Source organism: Arachis ipaensis, chromosome B7 (genome assembly GCF_059453495.1).
Source record: "Arachis ipaensis isolate K30076 ecotype BB chromosome B7, ASM5945349v1, whole genome shotgun sequence".
Lineage (NCBI taxonomy): Eukaryota > Viridiplantae > Streptophyta > Magnoliopsida > Fabales > Fabaceae > Arachis > Arachis ipaensis.
The window spans coordinates 13,736,532-13,759,725 of record NC_142442.1 but is presented as its reverse complement, the minus strand read 5'-3'; the positions used below and the strand labels follow the sequence as shown (position 1 = coordinate 13,759,725).

Below are 23,194 nucleotides of genomic sequence, written 5' to 3'. Positions count from 1 at the left end.
TGACCCTGAGTCTGCTGCGAAACAAAACCTCCACGTTTGAAATTCCTACCTCTCGGAGCAAAGTTCCTCCCTGAAGGCCTCTGAAAAGGCATCCTCAAACTCCCTTTCTCTGCTGCCGCCTTCCTCACACAATCCTCAGCCACCCTACTCTTATTCACCAATTCAGAAAATACCCTGATCTCCATTGGGGCAACGAAGCTCAGAATATCGCTCCGAAGACCTCCCTCATATTTAATACACTTCCATTCAGCAAAATCTTCAGGCGCACCTTGACAGATACGAGAAAAGCGACATAACTCCTCAAATTTGCTAGTATACTCAGCAATAGTCATCTGTCCCTGCTTTAACTGCATTAATTCAAGTTCCTTGGCATTTCTGGCTGAATTAGGAAAATATTTCTTATAGAACTCTGTCCGAAAAACCTCCCAAGGAATCGCAGCACCATCAGGCTGCAGGATACGTCGTGTTCCCTGCCACCAATACTGAGCTTCACCTTGCAACTGATAAGTCCCAAATTCAACCCATTGCTCTTCAGGAACCTGTTGTGCCTGTAACGCCCTTTCCATAGCCTGAATCCAATTATCTGCATCAGTTGGATTTGAGGTTCCCCTAAAAGTCGGAGGGCGAACTTTCAGAAATATAGCAAGTGTCATAGGACCATCCTCATCATTATTGTTCCCGTGATTACCCTGGTTTATCTTATTACCTAGTGCCTCAACTGTTGCCTACATATCTGCAGCCATATTTCTCAGGGCAGCCATAAAGTCTACTGGATCAGTCCCTATGGGAGCAGGAGTAACGGTGCCTGTCCTACCTCTATCTCACCCGCGACTGCGTCCGCGAGTCGACATCTGGTTCTTATACACACTAAACAAGTGATATTAAGTTGATCAGTCTTAATATCGCAGGTTTAATGCTTTAGTTTCAAATGCATGCTCACAAACGTTTATGCCATTTATATCAATCAGATATCCTAATAGCACATAAACACAGATACAGAGAATGCACAGAAGTACAATCAGTCCGTCTTTCAGGCTCTATAAGAACGAACTGCTCTGATACCATAATGTAACACCCTACCACACAAAGCTTTACGCTTAAGTCGTAAAACAGAGGTGATGTGGTATTACGACCTCTAAAATAAAATAGGTACATATAATAGCAGAAGAGTTATAATATGCTAGGAGCCTTGAAGGATAGGGGAAAATAAAAAATCGCAAGATAAAAGCGCAACGCTCAAGGAACGATTAACTTGCATGCTAAGAAAACTGTAACTGTCAAACATAAGATAACAGAAGTAGGAATAGAGTGCCAAAGATACAAAATAACAAGCTCCTAACTCAGCCTGCGAAGTCAAGACTGGCCGGAGAATATTTACACATATATACATACATATCCAAAACCCAAAAGCACATACACACAATCCTACCTCTCCATAAACCTCTAAGAGGATCAAAAAGGACAAGTTATGCGGAGAGAAAGCTAAGTACATATATATACATTATAGCATAACAAAATATCCCAGTAACCACTCCGCTCCGGTTAATTAACGGCTAATTAACCCATATATGAGAATTTATTCTAGAAAGCCAAAAATGTTATTTTTATGGCTTAATATGATAGAGGAAACTGAGACGAGAATTTTGGTACCAATTTTATAGAATTCGGACCAAGATTGGACCGAACGGGCCAAACCGGGCCAACCGGACCCAAAGTGGGCCCTTGGCCCAACATAACTAAACCAAAACCCTAGTTTTCAGCACTCTCTCTCTCCTCACACAACACCAAACACGCTGAAAAAGAGAGGAAAGGGGGGAAGAACACTCTCTCAAACCTCTATCTCTCACTTGATCTTCAAACCACCATAACTTTTGATCTAGAGCTCCGATTGCCACTCCGTTTGCGGCCACGCGTTCACCGCGGAGAGCTCTACAAAACCCATACAATTAATCTTGAGGTAAGCCACGTTTTACTGTTCGAAATTCCAGCCCTTGATTTCGAGTTTCATGAGTAAAAATGTTGAGATTTTGGGTTCTTTGATGTTATAGGACCCAACTCTCTTGAAGGAGAAGGTTAATCTTGTCTCTTTGGACCTTGAGTGTGGTAAGATTCTCAACTCTAGTGTAATTTGTTGTTCTATGAGGTTTGGGCATTGAGATGTTGTGTATGGGTATGATGATTGTGGCTTAGGTTGTGTATATGTGAATATTGGAGCTTAATTGGTGATTTTGGAAAGCTTGGAAGAGAGTTTTGTGTGATAAAATCTGTTCTTGGAGGTGTTGAGACCTTGAGAGCTTGAGGAAAAGTGGTTTGGAAGTGCTCCGGTTGAGCTTGGGAAATCGGCTAAGGTATGGTTTCGGTTTCCCGTATCTAATATGTAATGTGGTAGGAAATACTTAGGCTAGAGGCCCTAAGATAGGCATTGAATTGTTGGTGTTGTTGAATGGTTGAAATATATGATGTGTTCATATATGTGATCATGAATATTGATGCCTTGATTGTGTGAAATATGAGAAATGCATGTTGTGATATGTGCTTGATGGATGATTGAGGTTGAATTGATGGGTGGTACCATGTTGATGGTGAGTATGATGTTGATTATGTATAATGATGGTTAATTGGAAATGGTATTATTGGAAATTGGGATGAGGAAGGATGTATGACATGATATTGTGTTTGTCCTTTAGCCATTTGATTGAGAAGTGTTAAAATGGTTGGATGTGGTTTTGGAAACCTTGGTAAAGTGTCAATGTGTGAGTTGAGGATGACTTGTTGTTGATTTTGGTACATTTTGAATGATTTCAAAGAGAAGGGTTGAAATTGGCATGTTTGATTGATTTTGAAAAGAGTTGAAAGTGGCTTGTTTTGAAAATGGCACCTTGTGGTTTTGTATGAAAACATGGTTTTTGGGCATACTTTGACGGGACATAACTTGGACTACGGATCTCTGATTTGTGCCAAATCTGTTTAGAAATGAAATTGGATCCGGGATGTCCATGCCGTTCGAAGAACGGGTGAAAAACGATTTAAAATGAGGAAGTTATGTCCGTCGGAAGATTGGGGTTTGAATTTGTAAATTCTGCAGCTTTTAACTTAGAAAATTTTTAGCAGAATGACCCCTCGCGCGTAGGCGCACTTGGTGCGTACGCGCCGTTCTTCGAGAAAGCGCCATCCACGCGTGCGCGTACGCGTGGACCTGTTTTCATCCCAAAGTTGATTTTTGAGTTTTAAAAGCCAAATTTCATACTTCTAAGCCTCCGATCTCACCACTTATGTCTTAAATCATTATGATATGCCTAGCATGAGAAAAAGGGCTAGTGAATGTGGTAACTTGCGAGTGAAGCAAGGGAAAAAATGAATGATCATTGAGGATCAAAGATGATTATGTGAGATGCGGAGAATGGCGGTGGAAGTGCTTGTTGTGCCATGGGCCGAAGGGCCGTAATTGTTAATGAATTGGCTGGTTATGGATTTAACCGTGAGCCGGATGGCTAGATTATTGCCGTGTTACGGCGGAGCCGTGTTTATGGCCAAGTATAAATGCATATATGATGTTGATTAAATTGTGAAGGTTTGCACTTCCACCATTGGAGATGAGGGTTTCCCTGGGTAGTAGCAATGGCTAGCCACCATGTGCTCCAGGTTGAGACTCGAAGCTCTGTTAACCCAATGTCGTAAGTGTGGCCGGGCACTGTGAAAGGCCCGGATGAGCTCGTCCCCATAAATATTCACCAGTGATGGTGATGGATAAATATTCACCAGTGAGGGTGATGGATATGGATCATGATTATGATCAAGTTTATGATGAGTATAACTCGAGTTGGGGATGCACGACAGAGGGACAGTCCAATGGCTAGCTACCAGGACTTGTCGGGTTGGCTCTATAACCGACAGATGATATCATCAGCCACTAGGGACAGGCATGCATCATAAGCATACTACATGAATTGTTTGAGATTGCCTATTTGACTGCACATTACTTGCTAATTGTCTAAATGCCTTATCTGTTCCTATTTGTAAATCTCTTGTCTGATATAACTGTGTTTGCTATATTATACTCCTGCTGGTGGTTGGGAGGTCTGAAGGAATTGGAAAGGGAAGTATTAGTTAGACTGAAGAATCTTTAGTCAGTTGCCACTTACGGTTTAGCTTGTTTATAAGCTTTGATATTATCTGGAGGAAGCTCTAGGATTGCCTTCGGATTTCCTCTATTATTATGTATTATATATGTGGAAGCTGTTACCGTGCTGGGGACCTCTGGTTCTCACCCATGCGGATTTTGTGGTTTTCAGATGCAGGACGCGAGGCTTCTCGTTGAGGCATGCTGGAGACTTCTGGATTAGCGAACATCCTTTGTTCTCGGGACTCTGTTTTGGGTTATATATCTTGTTTAGATACTTTTATCTCCATTAAATAATACAAACTGTGATGACTCCTTCTAGAGGGGATTTTGGAGAATAGGTTGTATGTATTTGTGTCCCTTTGGGTTTCCTTTGGGGTTTCCTTATTTTATTATATGTATATATTATTATGCTCGGACCGGTTATCTTCGCAGCCGGATTTTGAGTCTTGATATTCCCGTTTTTGACACTCCTTATATATATGATCTTGCGTTAGCTTATCCTTTGCTCGTTACGTTATCGATCGGAGTGTTGCGCGTTCGAGTTACGGTTTTTGTTTACCCCTTTTTCTACAAAGGCTCCTAGCTATAATCAATTATTCATATTACTATACGTACTAAATTTTTGTTTTAGAGGTCGTAATACCTTGCCATCTCTGAATTATGACTTAAGCATAAAACTCTGTATGGTAGGGTGTTACATTATGGTATCAGAGCAGTTCGTTCCTGTAGAGCCTGAGGAATGGACTGACTATGCTTCTGTGCATTCTCTGTATGTGTGTTATGTGCTGTTAGTATATCTGCTTGATATAATTGGCATAAACGTTCATGAGCATGCATTTGGGACTTTGAAGCACTAAACTTCCGATATTGAGACTGATCAACTTAATATCGATTGTTTGGTGTGTATAGGAACTAGATGGCGCCTCGTGGACGCGGTAGAGGCCGTGGGAGAGGACATACGAATGCTCGTGCGCCGGAGGCTAACCCTAATGACCCAGTGAACTTTATGAATGTGTTGGAGAACATGGCTGCTGCTATGCAAGCCACTGCTGAGGCTCTTGGCCAACAGATGAACAACCATGGTAATGATGGAGGTGGAGTTCAGGGCCCGATGACACTGGCAAACTTTTTGAAGGTTAATCCACCGAAGTTCAAGGGAACTACTAGCCCGACTGAAGCCGATACATGGTTTCAGGCCATGGAACGAGCACTGCAAGCGCAGGTGGTGCCTGAAAGGCAGCGTGTAGAGTTCGCTACCTATTTGCTCACTGGGGAAGCGTCGCATTGGTGGCAAGGAATCCGACGCCTTCTGCAGCAGGGTGATGATTATATCACCTGGAATGTCTTCCAAGAGGAGTTCTATAAGAAGTACTTTCCGACTTCTGCTAGGACGGCTAAGGAGCTTGAATTGTTGCAGCTGAAGCAGGGTACTATGTCCGTATCTGAGTATACTGACAAGTTTGAGGAGCTGTTCAGATTCTCTCGTATGTGTCAAGGGACTCCGGTGGAATATGAGGAATGGAAGTGTGTTAAGTACGAGGGAGGACTCCGGAGTGATATTTTCGGTTCGGTGGGGCCAATGGAGATTAGGACTTTCTCCGAATTGGTGAACAAGTGTAGGGTTGCTGAAGAGTGTGTGAAGAGGGCAGCCGCTGAGAAAGGAAGTCACAAAGGATCATTTCCACAGAACCGAGGGAAGAGCTTTGCACCTAGAGGTCTGTCTTTCAAGAGGGGAGGTTCTTTTAGGAGGCCCAACAACAACTACTCCCAAGGGAAAAGGTTTGGGAAGCAGCCTCAGAATGATCAAGCTTGTACTAGGTGTGGGAGTCACCATCCGGGAGTACCATGCAAGGCCGGATGGGGTTTGTGCTACAATTGTGGAAAGGCGGGGCATAAAGCCGCAAGTTGTCCAGAGAAGCAAAAGCAAGGTGCTGGGAAAGCACAACAGACTGGTCGGGTGTTCACCACCTCAGCTGTGGGTGCAGAAGGATCTGAGACACTCATTCGAGGTAACTGTGAAATGGCTGGTCAAACTTTAAATGCTTTATTTGATTCGGGAGCATCGCATTCATTTATTGCATTTGAGAAAGCCCATGAGTTAGGATTGAAGATCGTAACCTTAGGTTATGACTTAAAAGTGTATAATGCTACCCATGAAGCCATGGTAACTAGACTAGGATGCCCGAAAGTTTCGTTTAGGTTCAAGCAGTGTGATTTTGTCCATAATCTAATCTGCTTACCGATGATCGGTCTTGACCTTATCTTGGAATTGGACTGGTTATCCGAAAACCATGTCCTGCTTGATTGTTCTACCAAGTCGGTGTACTTTATGCCGGAGGATACAGAAGGGCCGGTTGTGGTGAATAATTATTACTTGAATTCAATGATGGTGAACTGTTCTGGAACCGAATGTCAGGGTATCCTGTTGTTAACCGCGGGTGTTTCGGGTGATGATCAAAGGTTGGATCAGATTCCGGTAGTGTGTGAGTTTCCGGAAGTGTTTCCCGATGATATTGAGGAATTTCCACCTAACCGAGAGGTCGAGTTTGCTATTGAATTGGTGCCTGGGGCGGGACCAATCTCAAGTGCTCCTTATAGGATGTCACCGTTAGAGATGGCCGAGCTAAAGTCTCAGTTAGAGGAATTGTTGGGTAAGAACTTTATCCGACCAAGTGTTTCCCCGTGGGGTGCTCCAGTGTTACTGGTAAAGAAGAAAGATGGAAGTATGCGACTCTGTGTGGATTACAGGCAGCTGAACAAGGTCACCATAAAGAATAAGTACCCATTGCCGAGGATTGATGATCTCATGGATCAGTTACAAGGAGCTGGGGTTTTCTCTAAGATCGATTTGCGATCCGGTTATCACCAGATAAGGGTGAGGGGTGAGGATATCCCTAAGACCGCTTTCAGGACTCGTTATGGTCATTACGAGTACACTGTAATGTCCTTTGGGTTGACGAACGCTCCTGCAGTATTCATGGATTACATGAATAGAGTGTTCCGTCCGTTTCTGGATAAATTCGTGGTTGTCTTCATTGACGATATACTAATTTACTCCAAGACTGAAGAAGAGCATGCGGAACACTTGCGGACCGTGTTGCAGATTTTAAAGGAGAAGAAACTCTATGCGAAACTGTCTAAGTGTGAGTTCTGGAAGAGTGAGGTGAAGTTTTTGGGTCACGTGGTGAGTAAGAGGGGAATAGCCGTAGATCCAACTAAGGTGGAGGCTGTGATGGAATGGAAGCAACCAACCACAGTAACTGAGATAAGGAGTTTTCTGGGTTTAGCTGGCTATTACCGAAGGTTCATCAAAGGCTTTTCGCAATTAGCTTTGCCGTTGACAAAGTTAACTCGCAAAGACACTCTGTTTGTTTGGACTCCTGAGTGCGAGGAGAGCTTTCAGACATTGAAGAAAAAGTTGACCACTGCACCTGTGTTAGTGTTACCTGAGCCGAACAAGCCTTTTGAGGTGTACTGTGATGCATCGTTAAAGGGCCTAGGGTGCGTGCTGATGCAGCATCATAATGTGGTGGCGTATGCCTCACGACAGTTGAGACCTCACGAAGTTAGTTATCCTACGCACGATTTGGAACTCGCTGCGGTTGTGTTTGCCTTGAAAGTGTGGAGGCATTATCTCTATGGGGTTAAGTTCCAAGTCTTCTCCGATCACAAGAGCTTGAAATACCTCTTTGATCAGAAAGAGCTTAATATGAGGCAAAGGAGGTGGATGGAATTGTTGAAAGACTATGACTTTGAGTTAAATTACCATCCTGGAAAGGCAAATATAGTGGCAGATGCGTTAAGTCGAAAGTCGTTATATGCGCCTTGGATGATGCTTCAAGAGGAGAAGTTGCTCAAGGGATTCGAGAGTCTAAAAATTGGTGCTCGAGAAGTATCTGGAACCTTGTGTTTGAGCCGATTAGAAATCTCGAGTGACTTTAAGTCCAAACTCCTAAAGGCTCATGAAAATGATGAAGCGTTATGGAAGGTGTTACCGGCTATCGAGCAAGGAAAACAGTGGAGAGTGTCGGAAGAAAAAGATGGGTTATGGAGATTCAAGGGTAGGATCATTGTGCCGGATGTTGGCACTTTGAGGCAAGATATCTTAAAGGAGGCACACAAAAGCGGATTCTCCATTCACCCGGGGAGTACTAAGATGTACCATGATTTAAAGGCGATGTTTTGGTGGCCGGGTATGAAGAATGATGTGGCAGAATATGTTTCAAAGTGCTTAACTTGTCAAAAGGTAAAGATTGAACATCAAAGACCTTCCGGGATGTTGCAACCCTTAGAGGTTCCGCAATGGAAGTGGGAAAGTATTGCAATGGACTTTGTGTCGGGATTGCCAAGGACTAGGACTGGTTTTGATGCTATCTGGGTGATCGTGGACCGACTGACGAAGTCAGCTCACTTTTTACCCGTTCGGATGACTTACACCCTTGAGGAGCTAGCTCGGTTATACATAAAGGAGATTGTGAGACTCCATGGTGTACCTGCTACTATAATCTCTGATAGAGATCCTCGTTTCACTTCGAGGTTCTGGGGTGCATTTCAGAAAGCTTTTGGAACTCGATTAAGCTTGAGTACAGCGTACCATCCTCAAACAGACGGTCAATCCGAGAGGACGATCCAAACACTAGAGGATATGTTGAGAGCTTGTGTTTTGGACCAACCGGCGAGTTGGGATCGGTATATGCCATTAGTAGAATTTGCATACAATAATAGTTATCATGCGAGCATCGGAATGGCTCCGTATGAGGCTTTGTATGGGAGAAAATGTCAATCTCCACTATGTTGGTATGAAGCTGGAGAGAAAGGCTTATTGGGGCCGGAAATGATAGCTGAGACCACTGAACAAGTCAAGAAAATCCGAGATAGGATGCTTACGGCGCAGAGTCGTCAAAAGAATTACGCCGATCAAAGGCGGAAGCCCTTAGAATTTGAGGCAGGAGATCATGTTTTCCTGAAAGTTACTCCGACCACAGGAGTAGGTAGAGCGATTAAAGCAAAGAAGTTGAATCCTCGATACATTGGTCCATTTCAGATCTTGGAGAGGATTGGGCCGGTGGCGTATCGGGTGGCTCTACCACCCCATCTTTCAAACCTGCACGACGTATTTCACGTGTCGCAGCTTCGAAAGTACACTCCTGATGCTAGCCATGTGTTAGAACCCGAATCGGTTCAGTTAAGAGAAGATTTGACGCTTCCAGTGGCTTCAGTCAGAATTGATGATACTAGTATCAAACGGTTGCGTGGAAAAGAGGTTTCATTAGTCAAAGTGGCTTGGAGTCGAGGCGGTGTTGAGGAACACACTTGGGAACTTGAGTCGGAGATGCGAACGGATTATCCGCACTTATTCTCAGGTAATTGAATTTGAATTTGAATTTTGTGGGCAAAATTCCCAATTAGGTGGGTAGAATGTAAGACCCGGTTAATTAACGGCTAATTAACCCATATATGAGAATTTATTCTAGAAAGCCAAAAATGTTATTTTTATGGCTTAATATGATAGAGGAAACTGAGACGAGAATTTTGGTACCAATTTTATAGAATTCGGACCAAGATTGGACCGAACGGGCCAAACCGGGCCAACCGGACCCAAAGTGGGCCCTTGGCCCAACATAACTAAACCAAAACCCTAGTTTTCAGCACTCTCTCTCTCCTCACACAACACCAAACACGCTGAAAAAGAGAGGAAAGGGGGGAAGAACACTCTCTCAAACCTCTATCTCTCACTTGATCTTCAAACCACCATAACTTTTGATCTAGAGCTCCGATTGCCACTCCGTTTGCGGCCACGCGTTCACCGCGGAGAGCTCTACAAAACCCATACAATTAATCTTGAGGTAAGCCACGTTTTACTGTTCGAAATTCCAGCCCTTGATTTCGAGTTTCATGAGTAAAAATGTTGAGATTTTGGGTTCTTTGATGTTATAGGACCCAACTCTCTTGAAGGAGAAGGTTAATCTTGTCTCTTTGGACCTTGAGTGTGGTAAGATTCTCAACCCTAGTGTAATTTGTTGTTCTATGAGGTTTGGGCATTGAGATGTTGTGTATGGGTATGATGATTGTGGCTTAGGTTGTGTATATGTGAATATTGGAGCTTAATTGGTGATTTTGGAAAGCTTGGAAGAGGGTTTTGTGTGATAAAATCTGTTCTTGGAGGTGTTGAGACCTTGAGAGCTTGAGGAAAAGTGGTTTGGAAGTGCTCCGGTTGAGCTTGGGAAATCGGCTAAGGTATGGTTTCGGTTTCCCGTATCTAATATGTAATGTGGTAGGAAATACTTAGGCTAGAGGCCCTAAGATAGGCATTGAATTGTTGGTGTTGTTGAATGGTTGAAATATATGATGTGTTCATATATGTGATCATGAATATTGATGCCTTGATTGTGTGAAATATGAGAAATGCATGTTGTGATATGTGCTTGATGGATGATTGAGGTTGAATTGATGGGTGGTACCATGTTGATGGTGAGTATGATGTTGATTATGTATAATGATGGTTAATTGGAAATGGTATTATTGGAAATTGGGATGAGGAAGGATGTATGACATGATATTGTGTTTGTCCTTTAGCCATTTGATTGAGAAGTGTTAAAATGGTTGGATGTGGTTTTGGAAACCTTGGTAAAGTGTCAATGTGTGAGTTGAGGATGGCTTGTTGTTGATTTTGGTACATTTTGAATGATTTCAAAGAGAAGGGTTGAAATTGGCATGTTTGATTGATTTTGAAAAGAGTTGAAAGTGGCTTGTTTTGAAAATGGCACCTTGTGGTTTTGTATGAAAACATGGTTTTTGGGCATACTTTGACGGGACATAACTTGGACTATGGATCTCTGATTTGTGCCAAATCTGTTTAGAAATGAAATTGGATCCGGGATGTCCATGCCGTTCGAAGAACGGGTGAAAAACGATTTAAAATGAGGAAGTTATGTCCGTCGGAAGATTGGGGTTTGAATTTGTAAATTCTGCAGCTTTTAACTTAGAAAATTTTTAGCAGAATGACCCCTCGCGCGTAGGCGCACTTGGTGCGTACGCGCCGTTCTTCGAGAAAGCGCCATCCACGCGTGCGCGTACGCGTGGACCTGTTTTCATCCCAAAGTTGATTTTTGAGTTTTAAAAGCCAAATTTCATACTTCTAAGCCTCCGATCTCACCACTTATGTCTTAAATCATTATGATATGCCTAGCATGAGAAAAAGGGCTAGTGAATGTGGTAACTTGCGAGTGAAGCAAGGGAAAAAATGAATGATCATTGAGGATCAAAGATGATTATGTGAGATGCGGAGAATGGCGGTGGAAGTGCTTGTTGTGCCATGGGCCGAAGGGCCGTAATTGTTAATGAATTGGCTGGTTATGGATTTAACCGTGAGCCGGATGGCTAGATTATTGCCGTGTTACGGCGGAGCTATGTTTATGGCCAAGTATAAATGCATATATGATGTTGATTGAATTGTGAAGGTTTGCACTTCCACCATTGGAGATGAGGGTTTCCCTGGGTAGTAGCAATGGCTAGCCACCATGTGCTCCAGGTTGAGACTCGAAGCTCTGTTAACCCAATGTCGTAAGTGTGGCCGGGCACTGTGAAAGGCCCGGATGAGCTCGCCCCCATAAATATTCACCAGTGATGGTGATGGATAAATATTCACCAGTGAGGGTGATGGATATGGATCATGATTATGATCAAGTTTATGATGAGTATAACTCGAGTTGGGGATGCACGACAGAGGGACAGTCCAATGGCTAGCTACCAGGACTTGTCGGGTTGGCTCTATAACCGACAGATGATATCATCAGCCACTAGGGACAGGCATGCATCATAAGCATACTACATGAATTGTTTGAGATTGCCTATTTGACTGCACATTACTTGCTAATTGTCTAAATGCCTTATCTGTTCCTATTTGTAAATCTCTTGTCTGATATAACTGTGTTTGCTATATTATACTCCTGCTGGTGGTTGGGAGGTCTGAAGGAATTGGAAAGGGAAGTATTAGTTAGACTGAAGAATCTTTAGTCAGTTGCCACTTACGGTTTAGCTTGTTTATAAGCTTTGATATTATCTGGAGGAAGCTCTAGGATTGCCTTCGGATTTCCTCTATTATTATGTATTATATATGTGGAAGCTGTTACCGTGCTGGGGACCTCTGGTTCTCACCCATGCGGATTTTGTGGTTTTCAGATGCAGGACGCGAGGCTTCTCGTTGAGGCATGCTGGAGACTTCTGGATTAGCGAACATCCTTTGTTCTCGGGACTCTGTTTTGGGTTATATATCTTGTTTAGATACTTTTATCTCCATTAAATAATACAAACTGTGATGACTCCTTCTAGAGGGGATTTTGGAGAATAGGTTGTATGTATTTGTGTCCCTTTGGGTTTCCTTTGGGGTTTCCTTATTTTATTATATGTATATATTATTATGCTCGGACCGGTTATCTTCGCAGCCGGATTTTGAGTCTTGATATTCCCGTTTTTGACACTCCTTATATATATGATCTTGCGTTAGCTTATCCTTTGCTCGTTACGTTATCGATCGGAGTGTTGCGCGTTCGAGTTACGGTTTTTGTTTACCCCTTTTTCTACAAAGGCTCCTAGCTATAATCAATTATTCATATTACTATACGTACTAAATTTTTGTTTTAGAGGTCGTAATACCTTGCCATCTCTGAATTATGACTTAAGCATAAAACTCTGTATGGTAGGGTGTTACACAGACGCCTAACGAGATGCCTCTTGACCTGCATCTGAAAAATAATAACATAGTATGGAATGAGAACCGGAGGTTCTCAGTATGGTAAAGGTGCCACACACATAATATATAAGGTCCTGGGAATGCCAGAGGCAATCCTAGAACGCCGACACTCAGATTGTAGAGCTTAAAGTATTAAACAGAAGCCATAAAAGGTGGTTTCCTAGAAATATTTAATCCTAACTTAACTTAACCTTAAATCTAAGTCCTATACTGCCATTCCTCCATACCTCCAATTCCATCATGCATTTTCACAGACAAATAAACAGATAAAGGCAAACACAAGAAAGTTACAACTACTGCAGGTAACAAATACACATTTAGCATGGTAAATACAGATAGGCACACCCAATTAGAGCACAAGCAAGAAATTCAAGTAATATGCATATGATGCATGCCTGTCCTATGGCTGATGAGGCTCATCTGTCGGTTATCCAGCCAACCCGACAAGTCTGAATTGTCCTTAGACTGTCCCCCGACGTGCATCCCCAAGAGTCTATGCATAGATTTTTCTCAAATAATCAATATTGCTCAATGGGGGTAACATTCCCGGGAATTTATATAGTGCCCGGTCACACTTACGTCGTAGGGTCAACAGAGTATCGAGTTTTCAACCTGGTACACGTGGTGGCAAGCCACGGCACTTAATCCAGGGAATCTCGTATCTCAGATTATTCAAATTCATAAGCCATATAAATAATTCAATTAAAATTCATCAACATCCACATCATTCTCAATCACCTCTCATTCATCATTATATGTCAATCATATTCAATCATTATCCTTCATTATCACACCTCTCATTCCGTCCATCAATAGTTCCAATTCAAAACATAATTCATTCTTTTCCAAATGAACTAAACTTAAAACATGCTCATTTTCTTAATAACTCAAAATCAAACCATATAACCTTTAAATATAAATCTTTTTAAATAATCATATAAACAAAATCTCTAATTTTTATAAAATTTCGGCAGCATCTCCTCTAAAACTCGGACTTTGCCACCCTGTTCGGGTCCAAACCTGTATTCTTTTCAATTCAACATACCCTTTCTCATCATCATAACAACCACCACAATAAATCTACCTCAAATCAACAATTAAACTCATACAATATTCAAATCCAACAACCAAAATTCAACTAAGGATCATAGTTCACAAATCCTAGGCTTTTAACACAAAATACCTCATTAACACAACAACCTCCACAATAGTTATACCTCAAATCAATAATTCACCAAATCATTAGTTAATCAACAATAACATTCAACCATAATTCTCTCCAAATTAACATAACAGCATTCACCATCCAAAATTAAAAACTAATTATCCAATAAACTTCAACCAAATATATTCATCGATAAATTACTAAACATTAAACATACACCTGCATTCCAACTTATCCAATGGTCATCTAGCCTAAGTTTTCACAGAACATTATATATTAAATGCAAGAAACCTAAACCATACCTTAGCCGATTTCCACGTAACGACCAAAGCTATTTATTCAAAACCAAAACAGCCCCTCAAAACTCAACTAATCCGCTTCCTCCAAGTTCCAGTATTCACAATTTCAAGCTCCAATTATTTATTTTCAACCTAATACACATTCATAATACATATATACCCAATTTAATACTCAAAGCTCAAATTTAATGAAATTAAAATAGAATTATCGTATCCTCACCTTACCCAAGCTTCACATAAGCAAGAGTGAACGTTTCTCTCAAGCTAATTGGATCCTAAAACATCAGAAATCAAAGAAATTCAATATTCCCACTTAAAATTCGAAAATTGGGGGAAGATAAAACTGAGAGTGATTAAACAAGTTACCTATGAAATTGTTCCGGTAGAAATGTAGAGCTCAACGCGGTGAACGCGTGGCCGCAAACGGTGCGGCAATCGGAGCTCGGACGGAGAAGTTACGGGAGCGGGAACTCACCGTAAGTGTTTCGGGAATGTTTTCCCTTCTTTTTCTTCCCTGGAGCGCTGCTGCCTCTATTGCGTGTTGTGAAGGAAATGAGCTTCGTGCTCATTTAATATGTTGGTCCGGTTGGACCGACGGCCCGGTTTGGGTCTGGTTCAACCGGTTCGGTCCGTTCGGTCAATCTTGGACCGTTTTCTTCGAAATTAGTGTCAAAATTTTCGTTTCGATGAGCTCTATCCTAATTTAATATAATATTCACATTTCTAATCCTCCTTATTAAAAACTAATTTATTGACTAATTATCTACTAATTTAACCGGGGTTTACATGAAACATATCTTTAAATTTAGTGTCTCATATTTTCTCTCTCTTACATTTAAAATACAAAATCAAATTCTCTAAAAATAAATGTATTTAAATTTAAAACAAAATATAATCCTAACAAGAGTAAAATACTGTTTTACTTTTTTAAATAATGTTCTATTTTTATCCCCAAACGTTTTATTTCGTCTTATGTTAATCATCTGGTCAAAATTAAAATTTTTTTCTTCGAAATATACCCTTTTCACCTCTATTTTAGCTCTCTTTTTCTCTTATAATTCTGTCATTTTTGCTCTTAGATCACTACAATAGCTACTATGAACAATTATGATTTTTGTCTTTATTTCGAAGAAAATCATATTGAAAGAATGGATATTTTTGAAAGAAAGAATTTTAATTTTGACCAGAGGATTAAAAGAAAACGAAATAAAACTGTTGAGATAAAAAAATAGAACGTTTCAAACATAAAGACAAAATTAAGACTTAACACAAACGTTAGCAACTAAAACAGTACTTTACTCTTTAAACAAATATAACAAACTCTAAATTCCAAAATATAAATATTAAATCCTAAAGGTTAACAATCGAAATATTTAAATTAAAAACAAAATACAATTTGAATAAAATAACAAATTTTAAATTCTAAACTCTAAACACTAAACATTAAATCATAAAGAATTAAATTCATGAAAGATAACAAGATGAGTAAATTTTAGAATTTTTCATACGAACAAAAATAAATTATCAAATAAGTATTTCTCATTTTTGCATTATTTGTTTCTCTTAGATAATTTATTATCGTTTGATCTTTGACTTTTTAATAAGATCTACGTACACAAATATCAGATACTAATATATAGTGATAAAATCAGAGGTTAAAAATTCTATAATACAAAATTTAAGTGAGAAATATTCTTTTTAAAAATATATTAGCATTTCTATATCTTCAATCTTCCTCTTATATAGAGGGAAAAAAAATAGATTCTTTCAACTTTTTTTTAATTATTTAATAAAGTATAAATTATTATCTTATACTTTTTAAATAGAATCAAGAAAAAATATGAGAAAAAATATTAAATGAGAAAAATTAAATAATATTTTAATAAACAATTAAGAAAAAAATTTGAGAGAATCCACTCTAAAAAAGAGTATATTTGATTAATTATTTTTTTATTTTTTATTTTGACAAGAACATAAGAGAAAGTGAAATTTCTTTGCAAGACGGAAACAATACAATTAGGTAAGTAATAAAATTCAATCTTTTTTCAACCAACAAAATTTAAAATATATTTAAATAAATATAAGAAATTTATCTTTAAATTTAATGTCTCATATTTTCTCTCTCTTATATTTAAAATACAAAACCAAACTCTCTAAAAATAAATGTATTTAAATTTAAAACAAAATATAATCCAAACAAGAGTAAAATATTGTTTTACTTTCTAATGTAACGTTCTATTTTTATCCCCAAATGATTTATTTTGTCTTATTTTAATCTTCTGGTCAAAATTAAAAGGGTAAAAAACAAGAATAAGCCATGGGGAGAAAGAATTTACGTGAATAAGCCGAAACAAAATCCTTTTCACCAATCAACCAATGCACAAATATATGTAGTTCGAATCACACTGTTTCGAACCTTGATTGAATATAATTCGAATTGAGGCAATTCGAATTACTATGAAGCCTGAATTGAGCATAAATCGAATTGGGCCAATTCGAATTACTCCATTAATAATTCGAATCAAGCTGATTCGAACTCCTTTCAAGCACGCCATGCAACGTAATTCGAATTGGTCTAATTCGAATTACTCAATTTCTAATTCGAACCAGGCTGGTTCGAACTATAAAGGAGCAGAGTTGTATATATATATTGTGGACAAATCATGATATTCTACTTTGAAAATGGTTGTTCAAAGTTTATGAAATTTCAGTTACTAGCATATTTTCTGAATCATGTATTAGTTTAATTTGTTGATTTATTTATTGCATTGTGAATTCAATAGACATTTCGTACAAAACTCTGGAAACGGAACATATTCATTAAGTAAGATCTGATGCAAAGTACATCGTATTAACATTAACAAACTCTATCAGTTAACAACAACAAGTAAGAAAACCTATAACAGTGGAATCTAAACACTAAAGTGAAATAAACAAAGTACCAAAGCTAACAATACACCTACTCATGTCCCCCTGCATGCTCTGGCCCTCCGACCTGTGGGCAACTCCGACGTGTGTGTCCGGGTTGCCGACAGAGGCCACATCTCTTTGGCCGGTTCGGATCTGCCTCGTCCATGTTAGTCCGTATCCTAGTAGACCTTGGACGACCCTCTCTCGCACGCCTCTTGTTAGGGTCCGAGATTACAGTCGGCCCGTCATATGGTGGCCAGAAACCCTCCGGAATGGGAGGTGTGAATCCTATCCGATACACACTGAACACCGAACTAAGACGATACACCTGGTGGACGTAAGGCTGCCATGTAAGCCGTGAGTAGGCACAGCATGCCAGTGCGTGCGGACACAGGAAATGAAGTACCTGGAAGTATCCGCAGTCACATGTTTGAGATGCAAGCGAGACTTTGTAGCTACCCAGTGAGAACGAACCAGTCGGAGTTGTCTCTGCAACGGTGAACTCCGAGTTATCCTTGTCGTACAAAGTCACCGTGAAGCACCTCGCCGTCTTCAAGTTAGCCTCGATACAAGTCACCAAGTGCTGACTGAATTGTTGTCCGGTTCCCAGCTGGGCCTCAGCCTCTCTCCCCTTGCGAACAAATAGTTCGGCCAACCTTCCGTATGTTGCCTTCACCAGCGAGCACACAGGGAGGTTTCTGACACCCTTCAGGATTGAGTTCACACACTCAGAGATATTCGTCGTCATGTGTCCGAATCTCCGCCCTTCATCACGATGCTGTGTCCACAAGGAATACTCAATCCGGTTCGCCCAGTCACACATCGCCGGGTCTTCAGACCGCGGAATATCAAACCAGTAATCAAACTCTACCTCGGTCTTTGCGTACGCCGCGTCGACAAGAAACCTCCTTGCGTCTTTGCCCTTGAAGGTTAGGGCGAAATTTGCCGCTACATGTCGAATGCAGAATACCCGGTATGCTGCTGGAGGTAACCAGCCTCCATTGGGAGCCTCAAGCGCGGCCTTGATCCTTGATGCCGTTATGCCTGTCCGATATAACCAGCAGACCCGGCTGCGGTGTCACGTGCTGACGCAGGTGGGAGAGAAAGAAGGACCAGGTCTCAGCATTCTCACCCTCCACTAGTGCGAATGCAATAGGGAGTATGTTGGAGTTCCCGTCCTGTGCAATTGCCACAAGCAACGTTCCTCCATACTTGCCATACAGATGGGTGCCGTCAATACTAACCAGCGGCTTGCAATGACGGAATGCCTTGATACACGGTGGAAACGTCCAAAACAGTCTGTGAAAATAAGCTTGAGACTCGTCCAGCTGTCCACCAACTCGAACAGGGCTCGTCCTAAGGACTGCAACAGTACCAGGCATCGTCAGCTGGACTCCTAACACCCACCTAGGGAGCTCGTTGTATGACTCATCCCAGTCACCATAGATGAGGGCAACAGCCTTCTGCTTTGCCAACCAGACCCTCCTGTACGTTGGCCTAAACCCAAAGTGTGCGGCAGTGGCATTTAAGAGCACCTTGATGCTGATGGATGCATCAGCCCTAACCATTGGCATAATGAATGCCGATATCACATGATAATCCAAACTCCTGTGGTCACTGGAGATGAAGGTGGCCAGACATGTATGAGGTCCATTGTACCGTTTGACCTCCCAAATACCCTTGCGCTGCCGGAGACTCAGCCGAATCAACCATGTGCACCCATTCCCAAACTCAAAAAACTTGCCCACATATCGGCGATAGTCGGACTCCACTACCTTGTACTGTATCCCTCAACGGATGCTGTAAGTCTTCACACTTAACAGAGCCTCATCTTTGTCCTGAAATTGCTGACCAACCTGGAACTCTGTCAGACCTGGAGACCCTTCCGCATCTCTGGCGCCAAACCCAGCAGGCTGCCCTGGAACCCCCTCCTGCCTCATGGCATTCAAGTCCAAGGATGAAAAATGTGGAGGGTACTGCTGTGTGCCAGAGCTAGAACCACCTCCCGCCCCAGCAGGCTCACTCGCTCCGATATCATCGCCATTGTCATCAGCAATCATATCCGGCTCGACATCATCATCCTCTGGATCATCCAAAAATTGCTCTCCAACCCCAGCCGGTGCAGCACACTGTAAAGAGGTCGGCCGAAATTCTCCTGTTCCAACCTCGTCGCCTACACTGCCGTTGAGATCAGCAGCGAAGGAAGGGGAGGCGACAGGCTGGACGGGTGGCTCATACGCAGGGACGGAGGTAGAAGCAACTGCAGGTCTGGAGCTAGAACTGGCTACCGTGGCTAAAGTGGTGGTATTCCGGTTCGAACCCCCCGAGCTCGATACCACATCAACCAACTTTGCCAAAAGCTCTGGTGTCCTCACTTCCGGAAAATGACGGCGACATTGAAACATGACTTGCAAGTCCTCATCACTCCCGATCGTGAAACAATCATACTTCACGGTGTCTTGGAGCACCGTGATCGGAATGCGATAGAAGAACTTCTTAACCCGTTTCACACCATCCAGACCCAGTTTCATCAGCACAGTGCTAACAAGGTCATCGTACCTTATCGTAGGCCTCACGATAATACAGAGAGGATCCTTATCAGTGAACTTCACACCTGAATGTGTCTTCCTCTTAATCGATCCTCTATGGTGAACCAACACCACAAAACTCTCCTCACTAGCCATTCTACCCCTCTAATGAGAGCAACTCACGTCCACAACATATATATACAACTCTGCTCCTTTATAGTTCGAACCAGCCTGGTTCGAATTAGAAATTGAGTAATTCGAATTAGACCAATTCGAATTACGTTGCATGGCGTGTATGAGAGGAGTTCGAATCAGCTTGATTCGAATTATTAATGGAGTAATTCGAATTGGCCCAATTCAATTTATGCTCAGTTCAGGCTTCATAGTAATTCGAATTACATTCAATCAAGGTTCGAAACAGTGTGATTCGAACTACATATATTTGTGCATTGGTTGATTGGGGAAAAGGATTTTATTTTGGCTTATTCACGTAAATTCTTTCTCCCATAGCTTATTCTTGTTTTTTACCCAAATTAAAATTTTTTTGTTCCAAGAATACCCTTTTCACCACTATTTTTAGCTTTTTTTTTTCTTATTTTTCTTTCATTTTTGCTCTTAGATCACTATAACAACTACTATGAACAATTATTATTTTTGTAATTATTTAGAAGAAAATCGTAATGAAAGAAATGATATTTTTGAAATGAAAAATTTTAATTTTGACCAGACGATTAAAAGAAGATGAAATAAAACTGTTGAGATAAAAAAAATAGAACGTTTCAAACATAAAGACAAAATTAAGACTTAACACAAATGTTAGTGACTAAAACAATACTTTACTCTCTCAACAAAAACAACAAACTCTAAATTCCAAAATATAAATATTAAATCCTAAAACTTAACAATCAAAATATTCAAATTAAAAACAAAACACAATTTGAATAAAATAACAAATCTTAAATTATAAACTCCAAACACTAAACATTAAATCATAAAAAATTAAATTCATAAAAGATAATAAGATGAGTAAATTCTAGAATTTTTCATACGAACAAAAATAAATTATCAAATAAGTATTTGAATAACTAAAATATACTAAATTATCAAATAAATATTTCTCATTTTTTGCATTATTTATTTCTCTCAGATAATTTATTATCGTTTGATCTTTGACTTTCTAATAAGAACTACGTACACATATATCAGATACAAAAATATGGTGATAAAATCAGAGGTTAAAAATTCTATAATACAAAATTTAAGTGAAAAATATTCTTTTAGAAATTATATTAACATTTCTATATCTTCAATCTTTCTTTTATATAGAGGAAAAAAATAGATTCTCTCAACATTTTTTTTATATGTTCAATAAAGTGTAAATTATCATCTTATACTTTTTAAATGAAATCAAGAAAAATTATATGAGAAAAAATATTAAATGATAAAAATTTAATGACATTTTACTAAATAATTAAGGAAAAAATTGAGAGAATCCACTCTTTAAAAAGAGTATATTTGATTAGTTATTTTTTTATTTTTTTATTTTGACAAGAACATAAGAGAAAGTGAAATTTCTTTACAAGACGGAAACAATACAATTAGGTAAGTAATAAAATTCAATCTTTATTCAACCAAAAAAATTTAAAATCCATTGAAATAAATGTGTGAAACATATCTTTAAATTTAGTGTCTCATATTTTCTCTCTCTTACATTTAAAATACAAAATCAAATTCTCTAAAAATAAATGATAAAAATAAAATAATATTTTACTAAACAATTAAGAAAAAAATTTCAGAGAATCCACTCTAAAAAAAGAGTATATTTGATTAGTTATTTTTTTTTATTTTTTATTTTGACAAGAACACAAGAAAAAGTGAAATTTATTTGCAAGATGAAAATAATATAATTAGGTAAGTAATAAAATTCAATGTTTTTCAACCAACAAAATTTAAAATCTATTTAAATAAATATAAGAAATATATCTTTAAATTTAATGTCTCATGTAACACCTTAATATTCAAATCCTTATGCTCGGGTCATAAGTCAATGATAATAAGGTGGTACGACTCTCAAGGGGGATTTTTAATACATAACTATAAGTAAAATTGAAAGGAGTATTAGTTGAGAAGCCTGAAAAGAGTAAAAATAAAATTGCGAAGGTCGTAACACTCACGTATCGACAAAAAGAAGGTAAAGTGTGAACTGAGACAATATAAGGATAATTTCGTCGAGAAGAATAAGATAAAACAAAATATAGATATATGACATAAATAATTAGCCACTAGTCGCGACCCGCGAAGTTTAGGCCGGCTAGGTATAGTATAAAAGCAGTTTGACAACCATATCTCCTAATCTCTCCCAAATGATACACAAGGGCCTCTATAGGCGAGTTTTCAAAAGGATTAAATACATAGCATGAGTTCTTTAAAAACAAAAGCGGAGAGAATCTAAGCAAAGGTAAGTAAGAGTTCCCAGTACGGTAAAAGTGCCAAATAAATACAATGCATTGTAATAAAAAATCACTAAGCATCTTAAACATCCTTTCCCCAAATATTCATCCTATGTTCTCACTAACCCATAAATAGGCAACTGTCATAAGAGAATACTAAATCTAATTCATCTTCCTCATGCTTCCCAACTTGGAGTAAACAAAACCATCACCAGCTATTCTGTCTTAGCAATTCTATATCAATACTTTATGTCATCACCTAGAGTAAGTGAAATCACTTCACTGCGTCTACCCAGAGAGCTCAAATTATCTCATTTTCTACCTGGAGCAGTGAAATCACTTCACTACGTCTACCCAGGGAACTCAAATTACCTCATTTTCTACTTAGAGCAGTGAAATCACTTCACTACGTCTACCCATGGAACTCAAATTACCTCATTCAATAATCATCATTTTAAATTAATCATATCATTCTCCATCTCGACAAGAACAGCCCTCAGCGTCAACCGACACCAGCATGAGGGACATTTCAATTGTACAAACACAAGCAATATAGACAAGTAATACAAATTAAGGTACAAGTAAAGCAAGTAGCATTTAATCAGGTAGCATAGCATATATGTACAATTTAGCAATCCAAAACAAATAGGCAAACCCAAACAAGTCAAACATATGCAAATGATGAATGCCTGCCCTATGGCTGATGATATCATCTGTCGGTTACAAAGTCAACCTGACATGTCCTGGTAGCTAACCATTGGACAGTCCCTGCGAGCGCGCATCCCCAAGCTCAAAATCATAATCAATAAAAATAAAATATCCATGGGGGAGAGCTCATCCGGAAAGGTCTAAGTGTCCGGCCACATCTTATGACGCAGGGTCAACAGAATCTCGGATCTCAACCTGGAGCAAGTGGAGCCGACCCACTGCATCTACCCAAAGAAATCCGAAACTCAGATAATTTCAC

At 39.7% G+C, this 23,194-nt stretch overlaps 1 protein-coding gene across 1 annotated transcript; it reads right to left on the bottom strand.

Moving 5' to 3' along the window:
- Positions 1–19,039: 19,039 nt before the first annotated feature.
- LOC148550379 (uncharacterized) lies at positions 19,040–19,933 on the bottom strand. Its single transcript, XM_088494472.1, has 2 exons — positions 19,586–19,933; positions 19,040–19,468 (listed from the first exon to the last, which is right to left on the bottom strand). Exons 1-2 carry the CDS (start codon positions 19,931–19,933, stop codon positions 19,040–19,042), a joined length of 777 nt encoding a protein of 258 aa, XP_088350598.1.
- Between the last annotated feature and the right edge of the window lie 3,261 nt (positions 19,934–23,194).

Excerpts from the sequence above, each read along its gene's own strand:
- LOC148550379 (XM_088494472.1), bottom strand. The coding sequence starts at position 19,933 with ATGGCTAGTGAGGAGAGTTTTGTGGTGTTGGTTCACCATAGAGGATCG. Across the intron at positions 19,469-19,585 it reads TGGCAAAGTTGGTTGATGTG|CCTGTCGCCTCCCCTTCCTT; the intron begins GTATCGAGCTCG and ends CCACCCGTCCAG.